The sequence below is a fragment of the Catharus ustulatus genome, chromosome 3 (assembly GCF_009819885.2).
Source record: "Catharus ustulatus isolate bCatUst1 chromosome 3, bCatUst1.pri.v2, whole genome shotgun sequence".
NCBI classification, from domain to species: Eukaryota; Metazoa; Chordata; class Aves; order Passeriformes; family Turdidae; genus Catharus; species Catharus ustulatus.
The window spans coordinates 109543037-109569877 of NC_046223.1; the positions used below are offsets into that span (position 1 = coordinate 109543037).

Genomic DNA, 26841 nt, shown 5'->3' on the forward strand with positions numbered 1-26841 from the left:
ATCTTACACAAGTCTTTACCTGCTTTAATGGACTGGCAAAGTTGGCATGAGGTTAAAAAACCCTTTTCAGCTGTATTTAGCTATGGAAACAACTCTTCTAAATTCAATCCTTCAATACTTTTGCCTGATCCCAAAACTTTCCGATAACCAAGATTATTCCAAATATTTTTGGTTTTTTTCTTTGTAAACATAGCCCCCACCATGGTTCCAGTGTAAGCAAACTCAAAATAGAGCGGCCAGTTTACAGAAGAAAAAAAAAGTTTCTTGCAGTTCAAAACCTTACAAAACAAAATAATTGTAAAGCTGCAGTAAGACCCAGACAGACAGACAGCAGTTTCCCTGGTTTGTGAAGGATATTCTCCTCTACTTCTGTGTTGCTCCATCTCCTCCCACCCGAGCCATAGCACCCCAGAGTAATTGATGTTGCACACACAGAATACTGAGGACAACCCTGCTCTGTTCCCCTTCCTCGGGGGTACAATCTCCAATTTGTCTTGGAAAGCAGATTTTAATAGGAGGCTGGGGGCTGCCCTCTGAGAATCCCTCTGCTCTCAAACCCCTGAGGGCAGATGAGGAGCAAGAGGAAGCCCTGTGGAAGATTTTATCACCATTTGGGGATGGTCACATCCTGCACAAAGAGAGGTCCCAAAACCAGAACCAGCATGAAATGTCGCAGGGCTCAAACAAAGCCATTTTATTCAAGCCTCCACCAGAGCCCATTTGTGTCCCACACCAGCACCTCCAGCAAGAGCTGCTCACTGCAACCAGGACACCCAGGGCACTCCTACCCTTCAAATGCTGAACTGAATCTCTGTGTCTTTAGCCCCAAAATTCACACTTCTGTAACCCAATTCCTTAAAGACTTAGGCAGTCTTAAAAACAGCATCTACGTTTTGAAGTATTACACACACCAGTGTTCACAGACAGATTGTGTCAGACACATTCTTGCCAAAATGCCATTTATTGCAGTATACCTTTACATGGCATACAGATAACCCAATGTTGCATCTTCTGTCAGAACTCATATTTCATTTGTACCACTTAAATAACACAGAATGTCATGTTTGTTTCACAAACTGTCAGTTAAGACTACCAAAATATACAGTTTCTTTCCTTTCCCCCTAACAAGGTTGTGAGGTACAACTGAATTTTACTACTTTATCTTCCTGTGCTTTACAAGAACCTTTTCATAGATAGACCTATCAAACATTTCTACATTCCTATACAAAGCAAAGAATTACAGCTGAAATTAACACCATCTGGTCATTGCATTAACCTATAAAAATTCATTCAGTAAAAAAAAAAACAAACACAAAAAAAAAAAACAAAAAAAAAAAAAAAAAAGAAAACAACCCTAACAAAAAACCATAATGGTTGTTGCAGCTTTACTTAAAAAAACAGCCAGCTACACATATGCACAAGTTCTCCATGTGCATAAAGAAAAGTTTGGAATCAAGACATTTTGGGGTTTTTTTTCTTGTGTTTGCAGAGAAGGCACCAATTTTAGCTGCATGGCAGCTCAGGAGTGTTTTATACTTCATTTAAATTACACAGGTTTTTAGGTTTGTCTGTTGACGTGCAACGTTTGTACCAACTGTTGCAATATTGTCCAATACGCTCGGATCATTCCCTCTGGCTCACCAGTACAAATATTTACATCAGTCACAAACACTCCTCCACCCACCCCATACCTTCTGCACTGAGTGACGAGGAACTGGAGTGGTGAGAAGCTACCCAAAGGCAGAGCAGAGCAAGGCTCGCACAGAGCACCACGTTCGTGTCCGCTCGCTCTGAGACACTCAGGGAACCCCAGGGAGGCCCCAGTGCCTGACATCTGGCAGCACACTGACCACACACAGCTTCAGGCATCCAGACTTTGCTCAGGAGGTGCTTTTCTGCCCTTGCTGGACTGACATCCCTGGAGTGGCTCCTCTCCAAAGTGCAGGAGCAGCTTCCAAGGAGCCGCTCCACAGTAGTGAGAGTCAAGCACACCATGTTGTATCTGTTTAAGGCCACCTACACTCAGCCTTCCCCAGGCTCATTTCAGACGTTTCTCTACTCCTTAGCTGCAGTCTTGTTGTGCATTCCCACCTCCCATCCCGTGTGCCATGGCACGCTGTGGCACAGAGAGCTCCCAGCCAGAGGTGGCCGGAGGTGCTACAGCACAGCCCAGCCACCTGGCACTGCACGGGTTAAATCACCCACAGCAGGACAGCCAACCTCCACTTGGCACCTAGGAAAGGGAATGTCTGAGATGAGACTGCTCAGAAAAATCTACTTCTTACCTACACCTTGAGAGAGAGAGAGAGAGGGTAGTGGGACAGCCCAACACTATCGGTAAAGTTAACTCTTCGCTTGGTTTTGGGGTTTGCTTTGTGCTAGTGTATGGATCAACTGCTTATGAGCTGGTTCTGAGTATGGGATAATGCTTCCAAACTATAAGTTATTTCAAACCACGTGACAGTCATTTGTTAACCCTGCCCCTCACACCTCCTTTCGGCAGAGATCAAGTTCAGCTTGATGCTTCATAGGCATTAAGTGCTCCAAATACAGCTGTCAGAAAGAGCTAGAGGATAGCAGTGTACCAAATGTCTGCCCAGCACAGCCACTTGTTACAGTCAAAACACATCTATGAGTTAAATAGGAAGGATCCCTGCTATACAGAATTTGAGCACTGGTAATTGGTTATTCTTGCTAGCCCTTTCCCTAAATATTGAGAGTTTTATACATACAGTGCTCCCTTATCTTCTCCCCACCGCCAGTCCCAGCAGTCTTTAGATAAACCAAAGTGAGTTTAGGAACTTGTAGCTCCAATTCTGTTTAAAAAAAAAAAAAAGTTGTGCAAGAAAGCAGGGAATGTTCAATGAATCCAGATCTACTTTGTAGTTATAAAATTTCCAATGGCAAAGTGGTAAGGGCAAATAACCCAATGATCATATGGCTTAAGTTTAATGCAAAGCACACTAGGAGGTCCACGTGCAGGGAGAGAAGAGTCCAAGAAAGATGGAAAAAGAAGTGTCCTGAAGATCAGTGTTTATGCATAGAATTCCTCTTGTTTGTGTGGTTTTTGGTATCCTCCATTAGACTGTTTTGGTTCATCCAGTGAATAGCTGCCTTCATCTTTTTTCTTCATTCTGTACAGCATAAATGCAACTAGAAACACTGCAAACACCAAGCCTACAAGTCCTCCAGCAATAACACCTGGAAGGAGAGAAAAAGACAGAAATTACTCTAGATGCCATACCAGATAATGCTACTATGATTTTAAGTTCCAGACTGTTCTTTACCTGTCCCTGGCTAATGACTTAAATTTATTTGTCCTTCTGTCCCCTCCCAAACCAAGCACCATCACCTGCTCAAACAGATCAGCCAGTCCTAGGGACATGATCTCCAATGGGCCATGCTGCAAAGCACACAAGGCTATGCTGTTCAACCCTGGTAACTTAACTGAGGCAGCAACAGAGAAATTTTACTGTAATCTTTCAGAGGAGTGAAGGGAGAGGTTTAAACAAAATTGCAGATAAAGCAGCCACTGCTCTCTGCTATTAGTAGACTAATATTTGCCCGTTAGGGTTTTGACAACACAGAGGCATCACCCTCATTTCAGAGGTCTAACATAAAAGGTTGGCTTCCTTGCTCAGGGATGTATTTTATTTGCACAACTGCAGCTTCTTCTGCCTGAAGACTCCTACAAGAATCTGCTTCTAGCAACAAGAAATCCAAAATATCTCGTACCTCCAAGAACTTCTTTTCTATCCATAATTCCTGAGGCTCCTGCTGCTTTGGCATTCCTCTCAGAGTCAGCCAGCACTTCTGAGTTCTGGGTGGGGACAGAATCGTCCTCTTTAGTCAAGATGAAGTCTCCCTGTTGGGACATACAAGGCAGGTTATTCATGTTTCTGGAGACTTTCCAGCACATTGTTTTTCTCATCTAAAACCCTCCACCACCATAACCTATTAAACCAATCACTGGTTTTGACAAATTAACACCAGTTCTTGCCAAACCAACTTACTACAAGCTACTAAAGACATCTCAGAACTGTCAGTCCTCACCGGTTCTCCAGAGCCATCCTCAGAAACCTCCTCGTGCGTAGGAACCACATCCTCGGGAGCTGTGGCCGCGGCCGTGGCAGCGACGTCTCCCTCGCCAGGGACAGTGGAGTGGGGCTGGGGCATCTCCTTGGTGTCTGGCACATCAGAGCTGGGCATTTTAGGTTCAGGCTCATGGGCCACAGCAGAGACTTGTGAAGGAGTCACATGAACCACGGAAGGGAAGTGAGCAGTGGGGCTTCTCACTGTTGTTGTGACTGCATGGCTTGTTGGTTTCCCATCAGGGGAGCCCAGGATGGATACTTCATCCTTCACAGCTACAACTGGTTCCTCTGTCACCAGATTACTGCTGGCAGAAGGAGATATTACTTCCTTTTCAGTTCTGCTCTCAATCCCAGGGAATGGCTGCTCACTGAAATCCACTGGTGCTGCCAGTACTGAGGAATTAGTTGATTCTCCATGGATTCTCCAGGTGTGAGACTGGTCAGTCAGAGGACCTGCAAAAAAAACAAACAAAAAAATATTATCTTTGGCCAGTTTAGATGCCTGTCAATAGTATCTTCAGGACACTACCTAATGAGGATGTTTAACCTTCATAGTCAATTTTCATAATAACAGAAGTTCAGTTTGTAATTCCTCATCCTTTTCAGAGGAATAAGGAAGGAACAGACCAACGTGCTATTCAGCAATACTTCATTAGTCATCTGCTTCTCCCCAAGGCAAAAGTGTCTGTTTGTGGTGGGGTTGACAAGGGAAATCTGCTTTCAGTACACTGGTTCCCCAGGGTGGTTATCTGAGTCTTTTTCAATAAACACTTTTATTTGATTCAGAGCAATCACACCTTCAGTCCCTACCACCACATTTGGCACTCATTTCAGGGTCTTAATTTCTGCAGAGTTTAATCTAAAATACAAACCTGTGGCTGGAAAGAAGCAGAAAGATAGCAAGTTTCAGTTTTCAATAGTTTGCTCTTTTCTCACTAGCATCCCCCCAACTTCAGCACTGAACACCAAGGGTCTCTCTCATGCAGGTTGCAATCACTTTTATAGACTTTTTCCCCTACCCTAAATCCCCTTTGTAACTCATAAAAAGCTATGGTCTATGGGAACATGCATATCTGAGGACAGATAAGGTTTGCACTTGATACATGTTGGTAGGCTGGGCTTTACACACCCTCAAACATTATCTCCTACCTGCTCATAAGGGGCCTTGTTATGATTTCTCTTCCCCATGAGTGAAGAATCACTCCAGTTTCATAACATTCTTCACACAACATCTCACATCAGCAGTCACATGGAGTCTACCTCTGCTTCTGCTCCCTTTCAAGCCTCCTGCAGCTCATTTCCTACTGACTGTTAGCATCTCAAGGAGTACAGGATTAATAGATTAGGCCCTTTCTCTGGTCCCAGCTCTCATACTCTGGGGTGTGTGTGTGGGTTCCTCCCTCTACCCCCCTTCACTTGGGTGATTCCTGAGATCTCATCCTGGATGGATCAAGCACTACCAGCACAAGTGCTAAAAACTCACCTGCACCTGAACCCGAGAACGCGTCGTCTTCATCGCCAGATGAATCAAGGTCTTCAGGGGGAAGGTTTAGATTTGTAGTTTGCTTTAAAGAGAAGAGCAAGAAGATGTGTCAGTGATGAGACTGAAGTGATCAGCTTGCTTGCAAGTCCTCAAGGGGTTCCTAGAGGTCACACACTTCTTTTGTTCAGACTGCATTTTTTCATCTCCCCTTCCCAAAAGAGTAGCTCTGGTTAGTCTGTTTGGTGTTGGAAAGGTCAGTCTTGCTCTGTCTCCCTTCTCTGCACTGCTTCCAGGCTGCAGCTACTTTGGGAAAGGAGAGAGCAAGGAATCATTCAGTGCTGCATCCAGGCAATGCTCAGTCCTTACCAGCCCATGTCAGCTGCTGCTTCCCTACCAACCACTCCATCTGCAAATCACTGCATTAATTCTAAGGAGCAGGAGGGAAGGGGAGACAAAGGAGTTTGTCTTCTTCCCCTTTCTGACTCAAATACTGTTCACATATCTGAAACTACACCACCTAGCTGGAAGAAGAATCAAAGTCCCTTTTCATTAAGTATGGGCACCCAAAATAAATCCAGAGATAGAAGCCAGCCTTCACTGTTGGAGAATAAGCCCCGAGTTTTCTCCATTTACACTCCAAGGAGTGCACTAACCAGCACTGAAATTCAGTCGCTGAAACAAGAGGGCAAACCCCTGTTCTATGTTTGCCAGATCATACAACACTCAAAGCTATTCAGGATCTCCAAAGATGACAACACTCTTCTAGTGTTTACTAATTTAGTAATTACAGAATGATTACTTCATGCATCTCATTGGCCCGTGTGTATACACTTACTGCTCCTATCACTACAGCATGCCTGACTCTCAGCTCATGACTAGCCTCAGGTTTATTTCTGCAGGGCTACCATTACCTAACCAGTCATTTTCCCTTCTCACATTTCAAACCAAAGCCCTGTAAGTCACCTCTTCCAAATTTCATCTTTTTGACATCCAACTACATTCCCTGTTTTCACGAATTTTTACTTCTGTCCCATCCTCAAGTCACCTTTGTCACCCCTTTCCAGCACTGCTATCTACAAATTTAGATGTCACATTGAATCATCCAAGCTGTGGGAACCCTATGATCCCAAGAAGTGCAAAGCCTCATTTTATTATGTAAAAAGGGACATACACTCTTGCCAGCTTTGCAGCCAGGCCTACTCTATTTCTCTAGCTTGCATTAATGTAGGGTCACTTAAAAATGAATATAACATCCATCCTCATCCCAGGAAGAAGTAAGACACCAGTATGTACTGTCAAAACAATCTAGCTCTGTAGTTGTCACTTCAGTGCAATGGATGTGTTTATTGGTCCTATCTCCTTCTTATTCTTAAGATACCAGGTTTATCCAGTATTCCCTTCCATCCTTAATACCTTATCCATTCCCCACATTTCCACTGAACTAGTTTCCCAGGTAGTTAACTTAACTAGCCCGTTAGAGTCCACCTCTCTGAAGACAAGTAACCAAGCTGCCACCAGCCTATTCAGCCCCAAGATCTTACCCCTTCTAAGCAATTACTATAGTTATATGATTTTTTTTTTAAATAACAAGAAACTAGGAACTAAAATCTGTCATATAGATATAAAATTCTTCAGCTCTTTTCTTCCCTACTGGAAATAAACCCCCAAAGCACTATTCCTTAAGCTTCTGCAAGCACATTTCTAGAGTGAATTGCCCTTCGATCGCTTGCTTAACTGCAAGTCATGAGGTGATTTTGATTTTTAGATTTGTCCCTGCTTGTTTGCACTGGGTTTTTGCACCCTTCCACAGAAAGTAGGTCAGATAAGTACTTCCAGTGTGTTTTCCTTTTTGTGTGGAAGGATGGTGACTCACACAGGCTGATCTCACTACACTTCAAATATTAAAGAGTATGAACTGTTGGTGCATAAAGAATAAAGGAAGAATTGCCAGGCTGCCCAAACTCAGCTCCCTCGTGTGCCCTTTCCAGCATGTTCAGAAGGCAAGTGAGGCCTTAGAAATTGCAGTTTTTGTTGGTGGGGGTTGGGGACCATTTTTCTCCCTCACTTCTCACACCAGCAGTGGCAAGGACAACCCTTTGTTCTTTCACCCAGCCTGGCTGAGCGCAAAAGGGGAAGGTGTTGCTAAAGGTAAAGGTTGCATTCTCCTCCCAGTGGGAAGACTTCTTGAAGCAGCTAGAAGGCAAACTCTCCAGCTATTTATTGAAGTAAGGGACTGCCAATACAGCTTAAGATTGTATCACCACACAGCAGCTAGGATCGAGGCCACCTTCCCCCCAAATATTCAGGGGTAGCTGATACGGATTTCCAACAACACCTGGACAGACTGATTGTCTGCAGACCTCAATAATCCTCCTGAAAGGATCACAGACTGCCAAGAAATAAAATGGCAACTCCTGATCTTGACTATTGAGCCTGCACCCCTTCCCCTTGAAGGGTTAATAGGTGAGGCTTGTTCAGTTGTGCCACATTTTGTTTTTACAGATTGTGTCCAGCCCCCCTACCCTTACACTCCTCTCACATCCGAGCTCTGAGACTCTTCCCAGGCTGCTGCAAGCTCTGCTTCTCCCTTGTTCTGTCCCCATTTGATTTCTGTATCTGAGCAGGGATGGTGAGGTCCTCCTCAGAGGAGAGGAGCCCAGTGCAGCCCAGTCCAAACCAATGGACACCCAATGGACACCCAGTGGTGTTCCAGTGCAGGGCTGTCCAGTGCCCACCCTCCAAACAGGACTGCAGACCCAGACCAGTCCCAGTCCCCTGAGGTTGGCTGCTGCACCTAAGAGAATAACAGAAGACATGAATCAGCATCACTAAAGCTTGCTTTCCACACTTTTATATGAGAACTTAGTGCAGTTACATGTGCCAAAAGGCCTTGTTCCCAGCTGCTCCTCTGGGCATTTGTGGCACCTCCCTTTGGCCAGGCAGTTGGGATCTCAGAGGGACTTTCTTTGGCCCAAATACTCAAGGGACAGCAAAGGATTATGCACATGTGGATAGCAGTCAGAATAACCACAAAGTGCTGTAATTTCATGACATCATCCAATTTCATGACACACAAGCATTAAGGAATATTTGCCCAATTTATGTAACTGTATGGTTATATAAAAACTACATTTCTTGCTCCATAAATTACAGCTTCAATGGGCAGTAACCTCCAAAGACAGTAACCTCCCCACAAAATACAAGTACTGCAGAAAGGCCATGCTTCCATAATGATCTGCTGCTGCAGGATTTCAGACACAGCAAGGTTAGAAAACACTGACTCAGGACAGCATTGGAAGGGACTGAACTAATTTGGGTTTGCATCAGGAAGACAGACTGTGCTGTTCAAACAACAAACACCTCATGGCCAAGGTTTTTCCTTGACCTTTTATTGAGGCTGACTTACACCAATGGGAAAGGTTTTGATTAGCCAAGAGGATTAGGGGCACAGAACACTAAATTATGCTATCATACAAAAGAGCTGAAAATAATTCCAGCTTAAAACAAGCTTACTCTACATTTCAGACAGTGGATCCTGTGAAGGATCTCTGATGGTAGCTCATGTACTCTAATCAAGAAAACTTTACATTTTTATCAAGCACCTATAATATGTTGCTTTCTTACCATTTAACATGTTTGTATGGCTTTGTTGGGGCTTTTTTAACAGTTCAGACAACTGGTTGGAAATACTTGTCCAATCCTTTTGATTTTCTGTCACTGAATTCAGTTGCATGTGAGGGGTAACGTTTTGAACCGTATTTCTGATATGCTTTAACCAGTTCTCATTAACCAGTGGAAGACCCTCTTCCGAAAGGATCAAAGCAGCCTGGTTGGGGATACCCTGGGGTGGCTGTTAGCTTCTGCTCTTGCTGAGCACTGCATTGTTGCAGAACAATAGTTATTCAGTTCTGCTGGGACAACCAGAAAGCTGCTTAGTGGCATCTTCAATTTAATCAACAATGGTCCAGGCTTTCACAACTCATTAGCAATATTATTGGATCCAGAAGGCTGACATAATCCAGACTTTTTTTCTTTTTTAAAATACAATTTTTAACTATTCTTCAGTCTTCATCTTGGTCAGAGTCTCAAAACATGAGTCTTTCTGGTTTACCCCATCGGCTGCTACAGAGCTCCCTCCTGTTACAGCAGAGATCTGAAGCACTCTCTCATGATGAGGGGGAGATTTGTAGTTGATTAGTTGATCTAACCCTGCCCCAACTGGGAACCACATTTATTTAATTTGATGCATGCAAAAGGAAAGAGCTTTTCTCAAATTGCTCTTTGAGGTAAGCAAAACCACTGGCTTTGCCACAAGCTGCAACAAGCCCTTAACTAGATTAAGGATGATTTGTATCCAACTCTTATTAATCCAGTTAGTGATCTGCAGTGTCAAAAACACTTGAAATCCTCCATTATCTGAATAAAGCTGTTAAATTTGCACATTTATTTCTCCTAAGAAATCCTTCTTACTCAGCTGAAAAGAATGAACTGTAATGAGCTCTCCCACCTCAAACACCTTCCTCACCATCCTGTGAGAGTATTCCAACTGCATGGGAAGGAAAGCCAACAGTTTGCTCTTGTTTAAGAGTTATACAAGAGCAAGACAAGCATTTGCCCTGTAATTTGGCTGCAATAGAGCATCTAGAATAATACTCTCACAAGGATTTGAGCAATTAATTCTTAAATAAATTGAAACAGAAAGGTTTGTCTTTCACCTTTTTCTATACATTGAAGAAATGCTGAGGCAGAGCAGCCTGAAGAGCTTCTAACCTCAAGGTAATATTGGTATTAGTGTGGGGGAAGATAAAACCACCTGCTGAAGGAAACTTTAGCTTTGTTAAACGTTGATATTCTTCAGTTAATAGCCCGTGCACAATTAACTTCAATCCCAGATGTTCATGGTTGGGAGACATCTTAAATGGTTAAGAGGGAAAAAAAATTAAAAAGAAACCCACCCAACAACCAAAAAAAACCAACCCCATATAAAAACCACCAGCAGCAGCCTCATCTATCCTCCTTTTACAGACTCAGAAATTAAGTTTGCCATGCAAACCTTCTCTTTTAAGAGTCAGCCATAAATTCTGGAATAGCAGAAAGAGAGCTCATGCTTTTATATGGCAAGTCAAGAGGAAAGCTTGCATTCAAGCCTGTTACATCAGAACTCAGCAGCAGTGTGGGACCACCTCACCTAAATTCTCTTGCAGTTGTTTCTCCTGCTACTCCACTGCTCAAGATAAACCCTGGTGCTCCTTGGTGATCGTGCAGGTTAGTGAAGTATTTCTCTTCCTAGAGGAGCCAAAGATGCAGACTAACAGCACAGGCCAAAGAGTACAAAGACAGCTAAAAACCCCCCACAAAAAGTCCAGGGGCTGGACAGCCTAGATTTAAGCAGTATTTTATCCCTGGCTAGTGTTCCAATCAGGGGCTGCCTTGATGACAGGGGTGTTGGAACTAGGTGATCTTTATGGTCCCTCCCAATCTAAACCCTTCTATGATTCTCCAAACTAAGTCACCAGCACTTCTCACTTCCTGGTGCCCTCCCTGATTCAGATGGTGGTGTTCCCCTGCACCCTCAATAACCTTTTGAGCTGCAGCATCCCCACCCTTCCATCCATCAACCTCTGTCACCTGCAGCAAAGCTGCTTAGTGGCTCAGAGGGTGCTCCTTCCAAAGAGGAGCAAGTGGAAAGCAAAGGGTGCTCTCCACTCAGCAAGGCAAGCACCATTGTAGCAGAAAGGGGTAAGCAAGCCAGTTAATCTGGCTGCTTGTCTGTCAGATCATTATTAGTGTAAACACATATGGAAAATCTTGGTTAATTGCATTCTTACTGCCCTCCTCTTCTATTTTTGTGTGGTGACTTTAGAGAGGAGGGAGAAGGCCTGGTTGTGTTGAACTCCCTGATGATCACACAGCAGTTTCCTCTTGGCACTCAGCTCTCAAAGGCAGCAAAACACCTTCCAGTAGCTGCTCAAAGAGGATGAGGGCTCTTAGGGTCTATGGGCAGAACAAAACAGAGTGCAGACTGCCCACTGTTCACTAGGCTTTCATCCTCCTTTTCTTCAAGCTGTAGGAGCATGCCCTGATCCTTTGCACAAAATGCACTGGCCAAGGAAGAGCATCCAGCTACTCCACAGGCAGAGCAGTGTCCCAGTGCTTCCAGAGGCTCCACACTATTGCCCAACCAGCTTTACATTTTCTCCTTAGAGTGACAGGGCAGCTCTTTTAATTAAGCAGGGCAGAAACACAGCAATCAACGTGCCAAGAGCAAAAACGAAGCAGCCTGTCGCCATCAGGTTGAGTTTCACCTTGTACAGCAGGGCCCTTTCAACTCCCACCTCTCACAGGAGCATGTCACTTCATGCTCCCTGGACCATCCCCTGCATGTCTGTTTGTGCACTCTCATGGTGAACCAGAGCAGGGAACTGGTCTTGTTAAACCCAACAAAAGGGTGGGGAAAAAAGCAATTAAAAAAAAATTAACCACCACAGCAACAACAAAAAAACCCAAAATACAAAAAAATCAAAACAACAAAAACCCCAAAAACAAAAAGACAAATAAAAAAAAAAAAAACAAAGAAAGCAAAAAGAGGATAAAATATCATGCAAAGAATTTTCCAGCAGGACCAGTTTCTCAATCCTACTCAGTGCATGAATGCACAAGTGTTTGTGTTGGCAGAGGGCAGAGCGCGGCAGCCAGGGCTGCTCAGGCATTCACAGACTCCCAGCCTGGCTCTGGGATGCTGACACTCATTCCCCAGCCCGCCATGCATTATGGAAATGCTCATCACCAGACTGCAGGCAAGCACAAATCACAGCCTGACTCAGAGGGCCACACAGGTTCATGCAAAACCCAGCAGGGACGGGGGCTGTGGGGAGAGCTCTCCTCTGCAGTGCTTGCTCGCCATGGATGTTTGTTCCAAGGTCTGACAGCAGTGCTTTGGAGCCCTCACAGTCCTCCTGGCAGCAGGAACACACAGTACCAAAGGGGAAAGGGGAGCAGTTCTGCTTCATCCTGGGCCACCTGAACTTTACAGAGGGCCAGTGCAATTGCCATTTATTCCTGACAAAGAGTGCATTGAGCATCCTTCAGCAGAGAGGGCTGAGCAGAGCTGAGTGGCTGAGTGCCAGAGGGATTCCTCAGCCAGGGAAGCTGCTGGCCATGCACAGGCAGCAGGGACAGCACCCAGCTGTGCATGGAGCCCTCCGTGCCAGATCTGATGCACAGGAGCTCAGCTGCCTCTCAGCCAGCTCCACAGGAGCCTGCTCAGTGCCCCAGCAACACAGAGAAGCGAGTTACAGCCTGTGCTCCTGCTGCTTCACCTGGACAATATATCAAACAATTACTGCACGCTGCTTCACCCACACCACCCTGCTCCCTCCAGCCAAGCAGTGCAGCCCTGGCCAGAGACTGCACCTCTCCACAGATCAGCACATCCACACTCAGCTCTGTGTCAGTGACAGGCTGGCACAGCATGGCCACAAGTGGGGTCCCCTTTGTCTCCCACGTTCAAGGCAGCCGAGCTTTGAAGATGCAGTCTAATGAGAAAGCTCATTTCCCTGCAGCTAATCTCACGAGAAGCAGCCAGTTCAGTTTTATGTTATAAACCACTTTTCTTTAAAGATCCTTCCCTGCAGCTCTTTAACATACTTGATAGTTCAGGCATTTGTTTCTTGAGCTAGCACAAGCAAGCCACAGCCAATGTATAAGCTCAAAGGGTTGTGCAAAGTGGGTGCAGCTCACTGAGGCCATCCTGGGAAATTAATTTCAATCTGCTTAAACTGGCTTGAGAGATGGAGCAGTGAGCTGCCTAAGCCAAGACTAGGCAAACCTAGCTTGTCTTAAAACCCTCTGACTGAAAGTCACCAGCATTTCTTACTTCCTAGTGTAGCAAAACCAGCAGAGAAGATTCATTCTTACAGCAACAGCCACTTACTTGCTTTTGGAGAAAGGAACAGAGCAAGAATTGCTTGGTTTCAGCAGGGGCTAGAGGTGGGCACCAATCCCTGAAACCTGACAAAGCAAGGCTAAAGAGGGGAACGTGCTGGCAGGCAGAAAATCTTTATGAAATGGAAACCTATCCAGCAGAGGACTCCAGCAGCCCAAACCACATTCCCCACACACACTGGTAACTACAGCACAGATAAATGTGACCCTCTTGCCAGCAGAAGAAATTAGAAGTGACAGTATCTAAATACCTGTTGCCTCTTCTTCCTGCAACCCCTGCTGTGGAGTTCAGGTGACAAAGAAAAACTCAGCTCACACAAGGCATCAGCAGCCACAGCCACTTTAAATAAGAGACTGGAGTTTGCACTGTTGCCTCCAGCACATATAAACATTCTTGAGCTTTTGTCTTCGGCATTCTTTGCCAATTATTCCCAACCAGCTGACCTGTGGTGGAGGCAAATTCCTTTTCTTGCCCCATCTCTTGATACCCACTCACCCTGTTCAGGAATCAGCACTGAGGATTGTCATTGCAGTTAAACTTGCTACAGAACCAGAGTTTCTGAGGAGTGCAGCAGTGGGCTGCAGATTGCCTGGTGGCTCCTTAACAGCATGTGTGGGCTGGAGAAGCCATCTCCTCTCTGCACACCTCAGAAACCACCCAGCTCCCAGTGAAGCAGACCAGCTGGCATTACAGCCCTGAGGCTGCTGAATGGCTCCAAGGCTGGGTTTGAGGGAAGGGCTGAAAGGGGTGAGTGCCCCCATTTGGGACTGGCCTCTCCTGTGAGCTGCACATGGCCAGCGTGGGGCCATCAGCCACGTGCAGGACACCAAGAGGCTCCTGCACCTGCAGAGGAGCGGCTTTAGGAGAGCCAGATGTGGTCTGGGGCATCTCAAGTCTTCAATTAGGATGGTGGCACCCTGTGCATCGCTGATGCCCCTCAGCAGCACCAGAATGTGTGCCCCTGGCCCAGGGAAGCCTGTTTCCTGGACACAAATGTTGGGCAATTTAGCTGGTGGAACTACTGCTCATTTCAAATGAGCTCCATGCCAGCTTCTATGTGATCAGCAGACTACCACAAGCAGTGCTGCAGCTGCACAAGTGCTCTGACCTGAGCAGATGTGAAGTCAAAAACATCACTATGCTTCACAGTATTCCAAGGGGGACAGAAGCTGTTGTGCTTCACCTGAGGAAGGGGAGCCAACATGCAGCCAGGAACAATTGTCAGACAAGAGTAAATGCAACAGCCTTCAGTGACCAGGCACACAGATAGGAAAAGACTCAGGTTCTTACCTCAAGAGTTTCCCTCTTCTCCACCCTGAATCCAGCAATTACCTAATGTGAGATATGCCAAGGAGCCAGGAGACAAAGCTCTAAGAGTTCTTGAAGGATGACAGAAGCATTTTCAGTCTATTACTGACACATACATGTTGCTAATTTGAGCAAATTGTGCTATACTAAATTAGTGAAATCCAAAAAATCCCTAGTGTACCAAACTAAGAGCTTGTATTTAGAACAGGATTTGTGGTTCCTAGCAGCTAGGATGTTGTTTAAACCTCAGCAAAAAGATGAACTTGCAACCCTGGAGTACCAAAGGTCTCAGTTAAAGCCTTTGGTAAACTTAAGTGAGACTACTTAAACTTATAAATACTTGGCCTTACAACAACAAAAAAGCTGACCAGGTGTTCCAATTAGTTACACAGAGTAACAGTGGAACTGCCCAGGTAATGTTTTATAAGAGGACACATCCTACAGCAACCGGATATGCACGAGAGAACAGAAGTTCCCTTCTATTTGCCCACACTTCAGTGACAGAAACACCTGCCAGCTGCAAGGCTGCTGCTATCAAACTCTGCTTTATCTTCCCAGCTGATCTGCTCACAGTCTAACTTACAGAACTTACATCAACTCCTTCATATCATGACAATAGCCCAAGATTTGCTTTTGTGCAAATTCCACATTTTCTTTAGAGGATGCACAATGAAGTCTCCAATGCTTGCGAAATTATTTTTTGCTAACAATCTGTATTTTCCATACACACATCCCAGACATGTGTTCCCTTGGAATGTTGCATTTCACTATAAATCTCACACTCCACTTCTCAGTTGCAGCATCACCACCAGCCCTTCCAGCCACAAGCCCCACTCAAGAGCTGATGGAGCAGGGGGCTGGAAGCACCCAGAAGGAGCTGCCTGGCTTGAACAGGCACCAATGCAATCTCCCTCTGTGCACACCAGATGGCAGGACCAGGGACATCCCAAAACCTGATCCCTTGGTGCTGTTACTGGTCAGTCTGCTACACATGACCTTGACTATTTTCAAGGGAGCTACAGAAGTAAAACTTGGGCAGCAAAATGAGCCAAGAGTTGGCATTCCACAGCACCCTTCAGATTTGGTCACAGCTAAGCTCCCACCAGTTCTAAAGGACTCTGTCCTTGCACAGCAGGGTTCACCAATCTGTTAAGAATAAACTCATGAGTCTCAGTCACCAGCCAGCGGCTAGACTCACACAGACCATGCAGGCAGCTTTACATTTTGGGTTTGACCCAATGCAAGGCAGTTCCTGCATCTTGGCAGGGCTTACACTAGCACACAGTGGATTCGGTGATCCTTGTGGAGCTCCAACTCAGTATGTTCTACGACTCCCGGTGTTCTTTTTATGTTTGTTTCTATGGCTCACCATTGCCAGCTCAGATCTGATGAAATCAAGTCTCTCCCTGCATTATGAGGCATGCTATCACATTTGTTTTATCCACAGGATCTCAGTGTTGACTAAGCCAAGGTGGTTTATATGCAGAAGTCATCCCTGATAACAGATGCAGTTACACCACCATGACTAAGCCATTCACTAAAGGAGTGAAACACCTCCACCACATGCAGAAGGCACATCTCAGAGCAGGAATACCCTGCTCCCCTGTCCCAAGAGTCTTCTCAAAGACACACTTTCACCATTACCCCCTCCTTCCACAACAGTCCCAGCAGCTCCTGCAGAAAAGCATCATGCAAGTGTTTTGAGTGCTACTGGTCTCCTTGGAATAAACAGCAGTAGCTCAGATGGTCTTTGGGCACAGGCTGGACCACATTTCACCGAGTTATTCTAAGGCAGAACACAGTTCAGACTGCATGGATTCCCTTGGATACGTGCTCACAACCACTGGAGCACACAGCCAGGGATCTACCCATACAAAATGGCACAGATCAAGCTCACAGCACTTCCTACTCAACATTAATGGTCTGTGCTCAGGTTTACAAAAGTACTGCTAATCCTGCACATACTACAAAACAGCAGTTGCCCCATTCCCAGTTAAATTATGCAACACCTCAGTGAGATTGTGAGAGCTGACTGGTGTGCTTCCATGCTGAGTCACGAGGGTGTTGAAGTATCACTGCAGTGATGAAGCACCACATGAAATCCTCCCATCAGAAACAGTCTTAAAAAAACCTGCTGCTTCAATTGTCACCCATTGTTCCCCTCATTTAACTAATGGACATTAGGCATTTCTTGACCAAACACCTACTGGATTAAACTCTGACCTAGTCACCCAGTTACAGTTTCATATCTCATCTGTACAGCAGAGCCCTGAACAAGGGACTGTTACAAAGGCAAGACAAATCAGAGTTTCCTTCTGATCTCAGTTGTTGTCCAAGTTCCACCTGATGCTGTCATTTTTGCTGTCACACAGCTTGTTCACCTGTCTTCCCCATGGCCTTCTTTCAGAGCAGCCATCAGTTTAGTGGGAGATGGTACCGTGTTTGTGCACTCTGGATGCTCTCCTGCCTCGTATGGGCAACTGTAAGATTTTAAACTGTGATTTGGACATCCTGTGTTTTACACATCTATACTGAGAAGAGACAAGAGACACCACTGCTGATAGATTGACAGGCACCACGACAAGTCAATAAAACAGAGCTAAAATTACAAGGCAAGGTGAATGCTTTACTAACAAGTTACTACCAAGAATACAAAATGCTGAAGGACCAGTTTATGGGCCAAGTCTAAAAGCACAGGCTGAACCACTGGCATGTACCAGCACCATCACAACAACACTGAATGCTGTCTCAGGTGTGTAGTATTCACCTCACAATGCTCAGCTGAGGGATTACACAGGACTTCTCACACAACTGTACTTGCCCATCTCTCTGAAGTATCCAAAACAGGTTCAGTTTCCAACAGAAGAGTCGTGATCCTCTATTGTGAACTTTCACTTTCTTTTACTGGATACTGCAGTTTTCTCAGCTTCATAATATTCTGGGCCTGCAGCCAGAGACCCACTGGCTACATTATACTAGTAAATTAATTAATATCAGAGAACATCCCCAGGCACTAGAACACAACCAATACCATCATACTATTAGAATGATTTATGGCATAGTTTTGAGCCTTGCCAACCAGTATGCCCCCAAATAAGCACAGGAAAATTCTCAGCAGGCAGTCTGGTGAGGGGGGTGCATTACAAAACAAGCCAGAAAATTAGATTTCCTACACAGTTCTGACTCTAGCATTTAAGTTGGTCGCAAGACACCTTGTGTCTAACGTGCTTTACTGTACTGGGTTTGCATGGTAAGATTCTGGTAGCAGGGGGACTACAGGGGTGGTTTCTCTAACAAGACAGAGCCAGTGCCAGCCAGGACAGACCAAGGCTGAGACCATCAGCGACAGCAGCAGTGCCTCTGGGATAACACAGTCAAGAAGGGGAAAGGAGTTACTGCACTGCAGTAATTGCAGCCAGACAAGAGAGGAGTGGGAACATGTGACAGTAACAACCCTGAACACCCCAAGATCAGTGAAGGAAGAAGACAGGAGGAGCTCCAGTCCCCAGAGCAGAGATTCCCCTGCAGCCTGGGAAGGATCCCACAACAGAGCAGGGAGGCTGTGATCCCATGGGAACCTCATGCTGGAAAAGCTCCTGGCAGGACCTGTAGCCCCCACTGAGAGAGGAGCCCACACCAGACAAGTTTGCTGACAGGACCTGTGACCCTGTGGGGGACCCAAGCTGGCTGGAGCAGCCTGTTCCTGAAGGACTGCACCCCATGGAAGGGATCCAGACTGGAGCACTTGATTCAGATCTGCAGCCCATGGGAAGGACTCATCACACTGGAGAAGTTTGTGGAGACTACCTCTTGTGCAAGGGACCCCACACTGGAGCAGGGTAAGACTGGGGAATCCTCCCCCTGAGGAAGAAGGAGCAGAAGAGATGTGTGATGAACTGACCACAGTCCCCATTCCCCATCCCTTGAACTCCTGGGGGAAAAGCTGGAGAATTTGGATTAAAGTTAAGTCCTGAAAGGGACAAGCTGTTTTTGAGATTTGGGTTTACTTCTCATTATCCTACTCTGAGTTGATTGGTAATACATTCAATTGATTTCCCCAAGCCAAGTCCATTTTGCCTGTGATGGTCACTGGTGAGGGATCTCTCCCTGTCCTTATCTTGACCCACAAGTCTTCTGTTATATTTTCTCTCCCTGCCCAGCCGAGAAGGGCAGTGAGAGCCACTTCAGTGTGCCTGGTGTCCTGCCAGGATCAACCCACCACATTTACTGACAAACATCAGTGTAGGAACGTTTGGTGAATCTTTTTAACCTCTTCTGGCTGCAGGCTGGGTGGCAGGAGGGCACACTGAGCATTTAGCACTTTTGAGCTACTAAAATAATAACTTCTAATTATTCATAATCCCATTTTCCAGCTTTTGTAGAAAGAAGTTCACCAGAGTTTCACAGCTCAGAGTGCAACTATAGATGCAGACTGGGGAACTTTTTGCAGGTTAAACAGACTTCAGAGGGAGCCGGTGCTGCTGCAGGATTAAGCCAGCAGCTTTCTTCTGCAGGCCATGAGTCAGGCGATGTGAGCACTCGATAGCACAGCACTCCTTGCCACTGCCCAGACATGCCAGAGTCAGCCTCTTTTGTTCTGTGCTTTGTTCACTGATGGGAAAGTAGTCACGATCTAGATGATTCCTCCGTTAGGACAGAAAGAGATTTAGAAGTCAAAGCTGTCTAGCTGCAGGCTGTTAGGCAAGTTTCGATGCAAGCCTCACCACCACTTTTCCACTGCATGTAGGTGCCACTCACTCTCTGCTAGAGCCAGTGAGGTGGACAAATATCATTTGTCCATCAAATCTGCTGGTGTGAGAGTCTCTATCACAGTTTCATAAGCAACAGAGCACAGAAAGTGAGTGTTGCAAAGAATATTGCATATATTAGCATCTGTGTTAGATATGAATTCAAGCAAGCTTTGTGGTTCCTCTGGTTTGGGCTTTTACCCATCAGCTTTGAAGAAAACCTGGACTGTCCCTAAAGATCCCTATTATCTGGTCAATAACATGGTCTCTCCTGCAGATGCTGATGTTTTGGTAGATCAACAGGCTGATCTCCAAGATCACCCTGCTAGGGCCAGGGCACACAGCCTCCAAACACTGCTGTCAGCTGGATAGCACATGAGGTACAGATGTCTCTCCCCATAAATATATACACACCTATATCAGTATTTCCCCATTCTTCTGGTCTCAAAGCATAGAAAAAGGCAGCATGGGATCCTGTTCTGGGACAGGAAAGAGCCAGGTAGTCTCTTCCTACAGCACTGCAGCTGCCAGCCCTGATCCCCAGAGAATATACAAAGGCTTCCTACCAGCACAGCCACAGCAGCACCACTGCTAGGACATGGAGCTTCACAAGAGCTCTCATCTGGAACTCATTACATTAATCACCACTTGCTCTCTAGAAAGCAGACTGGCTCCACTCACCCCTGCCCACCTCTGGCTTCAATCTACAGTCTGCTCCTCCAGTAATCCCTGCATGCAAGGGGCTGGATGGGGCTGCTGCCTGGCCCTGACCAGGATGCGTACAGCCACCAGCATTAGAAACTAATTAGCAAGAGCTTTCCTGTGTAACAGCACAGGACAATCAGGGTCTGCAGTACTGCCCAGAAAGCATTCAGCACACTTCCCTTCCAAGTGGAACGGAGTTCAAGTTTCCTTACATTTAAAAGAGGCAATAAGCTCCTCATCACGTGGCAGTGCAGACAAAGAGCAAGCCCCATCCCCAGCCATGGTCTGTGTGTGCTCAGGTGATGGAGCCAGTGCACTCTGAGGAGTCCTCTGAGAATTGGCTGTGCTTTGCAGAAGGTTGGCTGACAGGACTGTGTCCCTGGCACTGCCCACAGCCAAAAATCAAAACTGTCAGCCTTTGCTTCTATGACTGGCAATCAAGACACATTACTGCACAGGCAGTGTAGAAAAGCTACACAGTGGAGTATGACAACATAGAGCCCCCATGCAAGGCAGGATACCCATGAGTATTTTAAACTGGTTGGCAGGTAGTTTCCTATGTTATATCAGAACCCTTGATTTAGTCAGGAGTCGTTCTGCAAGAGCAATCCAGAAGACCTTTGAGTTATTAGAAAAGGCTGAACACCAAGACACAAAATGAATGGGCATTAAAGAGAATCATGTTGCAAAACCACGGGCTGTGGAGAAGATACTTCTGCCAGAGAGCAGAGCAGCAAGACACACAGGTGAAGCAGCAAGAGCTCTTCAACTGATAATACCCCAAGGAGTTTCTAAGTAGAAGTCTAGCAGGGAAAGCTATGACTTACAACACCTCCATGACTCAGTGGTTACTGCAGCTCCAGTGACTCAACGGGAAGTTCTACTGCCAACTCCATCCAAATCCCACTAACACACTGGTTCCCATCCAGCAAAGCAAGCCTCACTGGTGAGACTGGTCTCAGCAGCAAGATACAAACATTACAGTGGAGCATGGCTCAGAGCCCAAGCTAACAGACTCCATTGGACCCGTGCCGGTTCCACAAGACCCAGAATGCCGACTGCAGCCAAGCACTGCTTGAGAAACAGAGAGCTTGGGAAACCACCACATTAGCAGATGTTGCCCCACAAGAGCTGCTTGTAGGAGGTCCAAATGTTATCTCACCTTGAGGTGAGGCTTCACAGAGCAGTAACTTTTCCATTAGCATCCCCGCAGCAGACGGGGCACTATCCCAGGTTTCTAGCCATAAGGCTCCTTGCTGCAGTACACCAGTAACCAGCAGAGCAGCAGTTCCAGTGAGGTATGCTCATCAGCCCTAATTTTGTTAACACAGACCTGGTAACAAAGCTGACACTCAGCACTCCACAGGAGGCACCACATGCCTTCTGCATTTAAGAGTATCTTCTCAGCTCAGAAGTGAACCTGTAAGAAACAAGTCCTTGCACTGTTGGTGAAAGCAACTTCCCCTATATCAAAGTCTAGGGAGTAACAAAAGCTCTTCATGTCTAATCCACAAATAAAGTGTCTTTAAATATTACAACACTCTGATGCCTACTCAACAGCTCACAACCATTCCCCCCAAATACAACCACTTATTTTTCCACTCATATATATTCTGCTCACTTCAGAATGCTGAGACAAGGCCCAGCTATAATCCCTAATTTCTTCCACAACCTTTAGCAGAGCAAGACTACAGTTACACTAGAACAGGAGAGAGCTGCTGTTCTAGCCAGCAGCTGATGCTCCCCACTGCTTTGCCAGTTCTCCTGGCAGGAACACCACCTGTCCAGTTTGTTTGTTTACAGAGAAAGTTACCATAAATTTCCACAGATAAAAAGTCCATCACTGTGAGCTAAATGGGTCTCAGATAAAGGCACCAGAGTAAAGGAGTCTGTGCTCCTCTTATAGGCAACTTGAGATCTAGCCAATAAAGCCCTGACAAAGCAACTCACCTTGGAGCAGACAGACGTGCAGGGGCTGGTCAGATAATCACACCTTGACTCTAATGAGGGCTTAAGCACCCAGCATACACAGACACCTACATTTAGGTGCTTCAGCATCAGCTGAACGCTGTCCTGAGGGACTAGTGCCATTTGAACACAGCAAGCCCATCTATCTTCAGCTGTCATGGAGTGCTGTATTAGATGTCTTCTGCTCTTTATTATCTCAAAGCTATTAGGATGAAAACACTAACGCTGCAATGCTGAAGCACTGCAATTTTATAATTGGCAGCACGTACTCAGGAAGAGGCCGTATCTTCTCTCTCCCAAGAGCTCCCTCCTCCCTGTAAGGAGGGCCTAAAATCCCAGCTCCTCAGACGCCAGAAGCAAGTGTGGAATGTCCTTCTCAGGGGTATTTGTATGGTTCTTGGACACAGGAATCACTCCAAAGAAAGTTAGGACAAAGTGTTGGTATACAGGCCACTTGGAGACATCTGAGTACAGGCAATGCAAAACACATTCTTAAAATGGACCGATTTTGCTGCTAAAACAGCAGCCTACATTTCAGGTTTGTGCACTAACTTAATTTTAGAAGGCTTACAGGTTTCTTGCACTTGCTGTAACTTGTCTCAGGTTGTTAAGAGAGGATTGTTTGTTTCCAGAAATTTCAGAGCGCTGCCATTAAAAATGTTAGCTCTTCTCACCACTTGAAACTAAGAGAAACCTGGAATAAAGACTACAAAACTGCACCAGAGCCCCCCTACACCACACGAACTCCAGCTCATCTGCCACTGCTCTGCTCAGAGCTGACCAGATACAGCAGTCCCCACTTCACTGGGAGGTGGCCACCAGCAAGTCAGGGTTCAGATGGAGAAGCTCTGTTTACAGTGCTAGATCAATATTGTGACACTGCTCCATGCACACTACAGAAGAAAGTGTTTCCTCCTTATCCATTGCCTGCATGTTTAACAAGCAAGCTGAGCTACCTAATTTCTTCTAATGAGTTTACGTTCAGATAGGAGTGACATCACTCTTGGAAAAAGGTTTGGCCTGCTCTGCTAAGCTCGTGTCAACCAGCAGCATGCACCTACACCAGCCCAAACAATCAGAACCCTCCTTCTCTCACCAGTGGGATGGATTGCCCACTGCCCTCCTGCAGCAGGATGTGCATCTAGGCTCGGCTTCCTGGCAGTGTTATACTGTGTAAAAGTTTCCAATTTAGAGAATAACAAGGTTAAACTGTTAAAATGGTAAGGTGTATCAGCCTTCTTATTTCAAGGAAGGCCATACCCCCATAATAACAACAGAGGGCAATTAGTCTCATAAAGAGTGTTTCAAGCAATAAAGTGTCACCTTGAAGGACAGGAGGAACCTCCCCAGTCATTCCTGCAGGTAAGAAAACAACTACTGTTTGGCCACTTTCTTGCTCCTGTTTACTATTCCAATGACAATATGCATAGATGAGTCAAGTTACACAAAAAGAGCCAAGGGCCAAGCCATGTGCCAGCAGCAGAGGCATCCATCCCAATGATCAGACCACCAGGAATCAACACAACCATGGCAGTGCCCACAGCACTGCAGTCTGCCAGATTCAAACTACTGTGCAAGGTCACTCTGCTTCTGTGTTCAACACTAGAGGTTTTCAGCCACTTAATGTAAAATCATAATTGTTCCAGATGGATGGGAAAGGCAGATTAGTCCCTGTCACTGACATTTTGACATGGGGGAAAAAAAGCCATGTGATCAGCAGAAGGGCAACAGCCTCAGTGCTGAGTCACCCTGGAGAGTCCCAAGGACTTCTGTTCCTCTGTGTGCTCACCCCAAAACCCCTGGATCTGCAGTGCCATCCAGGCACGAGTGTCTCATAGGCACAGGAGAACTCCAGACAAGCATCTGCTTCACCTCCTTATCATTTCTAGTCAGGAATATTTATCACAGGACAATTTTAACCAAATACAGTACAGAGGCTGCAAATTAACTGCAGTTTTCTCACTTCATTAAGCAGAAGCTTACTCAGGAGTTGAGAGCAGAGCTCTCCTCCCATGGAACAGCGCTGCCTACACTCACATGTTTGCAATTTTTAGCCATCTCATAACGACTCACTGCCATGTGGGCTAGGAGGGTCCATGTCCAGAGCTGCAGGCAAAGTTCACAGACAGAATGGTACAGCAAAACCAGAGGTATTTCGAGCAGCTCAGATCCCACTGTGCACTTTGTTCTGCCACTCCTTATCCGACTGGTGCTGCAGTTCATCCCTAGGCAAGTTTAAAATAAATCCTTTCGAAAGAAAAGAACCTGCCGATTTTACTTTGATGGCCCTCCCTGCTCAAACTACCTCATACTCTGCTTTTTCCTCCCAACTCATCCAAAGGGGAACACCCCACAACCGGTGCACACTCAGGTCTGCTGGGGGAAGCAAAGAAGCGTGTCCCTCATCTCACAAGAGAGGGATGGGACCGGGCTTTGTCCCCCTCGAGGGGCGGCCCCAGAGCCTCCTGCCCCGCACCCTCCGGCCGCACACGGGGCTCGGCGGCGCCCAGGCTGCCAGCACAGAGCCGGAGCAGCGAGCACAGCGCTTCAGGGGCTGCGGAGCCAGGTTTGCGCGGAAAGGCGCTGGCAGGAGCGGGAGCAGAGCAGAGGCACCATGGCCTGTCCGCGGATGACACCTGGCGGCTGCTGCTGCTGCGGGACCAGCTCGGGCTGCCCAGAGCCGCTCCCGGGACACGGCAGCGGGACGAGCCCGCGGGGTCACCGTGCTGCGGGCAGCGGGGCCGGGCCCAGCACCGGCACCGGGCCGGCCGTGAGCCCGCCGGGCAGCACCGGGACGTGTTTCAGCGGGCAGAAAGCAGAGTCCGGGTACCGTGCACGGGGCCGGGGCTCGCAGCACAAAGGAGCAGGGAGCCGCCGACCCGCGCTCCCCGGGGCACGGCAGGAGCGTCCCCGCTTCGGGAGTCACCGTGACTTCCGAACCACAAAGGGCCGCATGCCAGCGCTGCCCCGGAGCCGCTCACCGCCCGCGGAGGGACGGCGGGACATCCATCCATCCATCCGTCCGTCCGTCCATCCATGCTGTCCCCCCGGCCCTCAGGGCGCCCCGCGGGGTCCCGCGGCCGGCCGGGGTGCGGGGGGTGCGGGGAGCGCGGCCCGCCCGCCCGCGGGCCCCGGGGCGGAGCCGCCGGCAGGTCGGGAGCCGCCGCGGCGGGTCTGGTTTGAATTAAGGCTGCCGGGGCAGCCGGGCTGGAGCCCGCCGCCAGCACAAAGGCCACCGCAGCCCTCCACCCCCGGCAGGGCTGGGCAGCGCTGCGCTCCCCTGCGCCAGCCCGTCGAAGCGGGGAGCCGGGCGGTCCCCCCAGCCCGGCCCGGCCCGGCCCGGCCCGCCCAGCCCCGCACGCAGCCGGGCCCCGCCGCCCCACGTGCGCCGCGCCCGCCGCGCTCCGCTCGGCTCACCGGGACAGCAGCCTGGAAGCAAAGGGCCACCAGCCACACGGCCACCACGTTTATCATCCTTCCTCCTCGCCGGGCCTCGGGAGCGCGCAGCCTGCCCCTGCTTCCCGCCGTCTCCAGCGCCGCTCTTGCTCTGCTCCTCTTAGAATTGTTTTAAGTAGCTGCGGGTTCGCTCCCTTTACTGGTTTCTCTTTTTGTGTTTGGGTTTTTTCTTTTTTTTTTTTTCCCTTTTCCCCCTTCGCACGTAGCCGAAGCAGCCTCCCAGCAGCGCTCTGCGATGGCGAGGAGTTGAACTCTGTCTTTTAATGAACCCACTGAAACAACCTTCACCTTACGGCCACCCCCCGGCCGGCCCCGCCTCCGCTGCGCTCCCCTCCCCTCGGCTCGGCTCGGCTCGGCTCGGCACGGCTCCCCAGCCCAGCCCGGCACGCCCTGCCCCTGCCCGCCCCCGCTTCCTGCCGCGCTACCTGCGCTGCCCCCTCCCCGCTCCTCCGCCGGCTCCCCCTGCGCTGCATTCCCACATTTCCTCTCTGGCAGAGGCACTGCTCCCGCCGAGCTTCCTTCCCTCTCGCTAAAAATAATAATTCTAAATAATAATAATAATAATAATAGTGGTGATGCTGTTAAAAGCCCTCCCTTCCCGTTCCACTATGGGAAAAGCCCGGAGAGAGGGGCGGGAGCGCTCCCCGGTGGCCCCGCACCCGGGGCAGCCCTCCGAGCTCCCGGTCACCTCCAGAAAATGCGTGTTCAGGGAAGCGAGGTGTCTTCCCTGCTGCCCGCGGGCCCGGCCCCATCGCCTCTGCCCTTCGTGCACACGTTTTTCTGCCGCTCGGAACAGGATTTCTGGCAGCGTAAAATGCTGCGAGAGGTTTGCGGCAAAAAATGCCGCTTTGAAAGAAGCGCCCTCCTGCAACTCGCCCTTTTTTTTTTTTTTCCTTCTGTTTTTTTTTCTGGAGTTAAAAGCAACTTCAGTGCTGCTGTGGCTTGGTCTTCACACGTCCCACCGAGGATGGCAACAACCATCCAGCAAAAACACACCACGGGATGAATTGTATCCCCCTTCCACAGGGTCAGGGCTGGAGTTCCTGTTCCAGTCCATTCATTTGTCTTGTTTTATTTTCTCCGCTTGTGCCAGCACATGTTGAAATGTTTGCTGTAAACAATGCAGCTGAATGT

General features: G+C 47.6%; 1 protein-coding gene across 1 annotated transcript; it reads right to left on the reverse strand.

Moving 5' to 3' along the window:
- Window positions 1-945: 945 nt before the first annotated feature.
- On the reverse strand, window positions 946-26416 carry SDC1 (syndecan 1). Its single transcript, XM_033056796.2, has 6 exons — window positions 26396-26416; window positions 25669-25937; window positions 5578-5659; window positions 4054-4547; window positions 3736-3865; window positions 946-3201 (listed from the first exon to the last, which is right to left on the reverse strand). The coding sequence occupies exons 2-6, from the start codon at window positions 25723-25725 to the stop codon at window positions 3035-3037; spliced, it is 930 nt and encodes a 309-aa protein (XP_032912687.1). The 5' UTR covers window positions 25726-25937; window positions 26396-26416; the 3' UTR covers window positions 946-3034.
- Window positions 26417-26841: the final 425 nt, after the last annotated feature.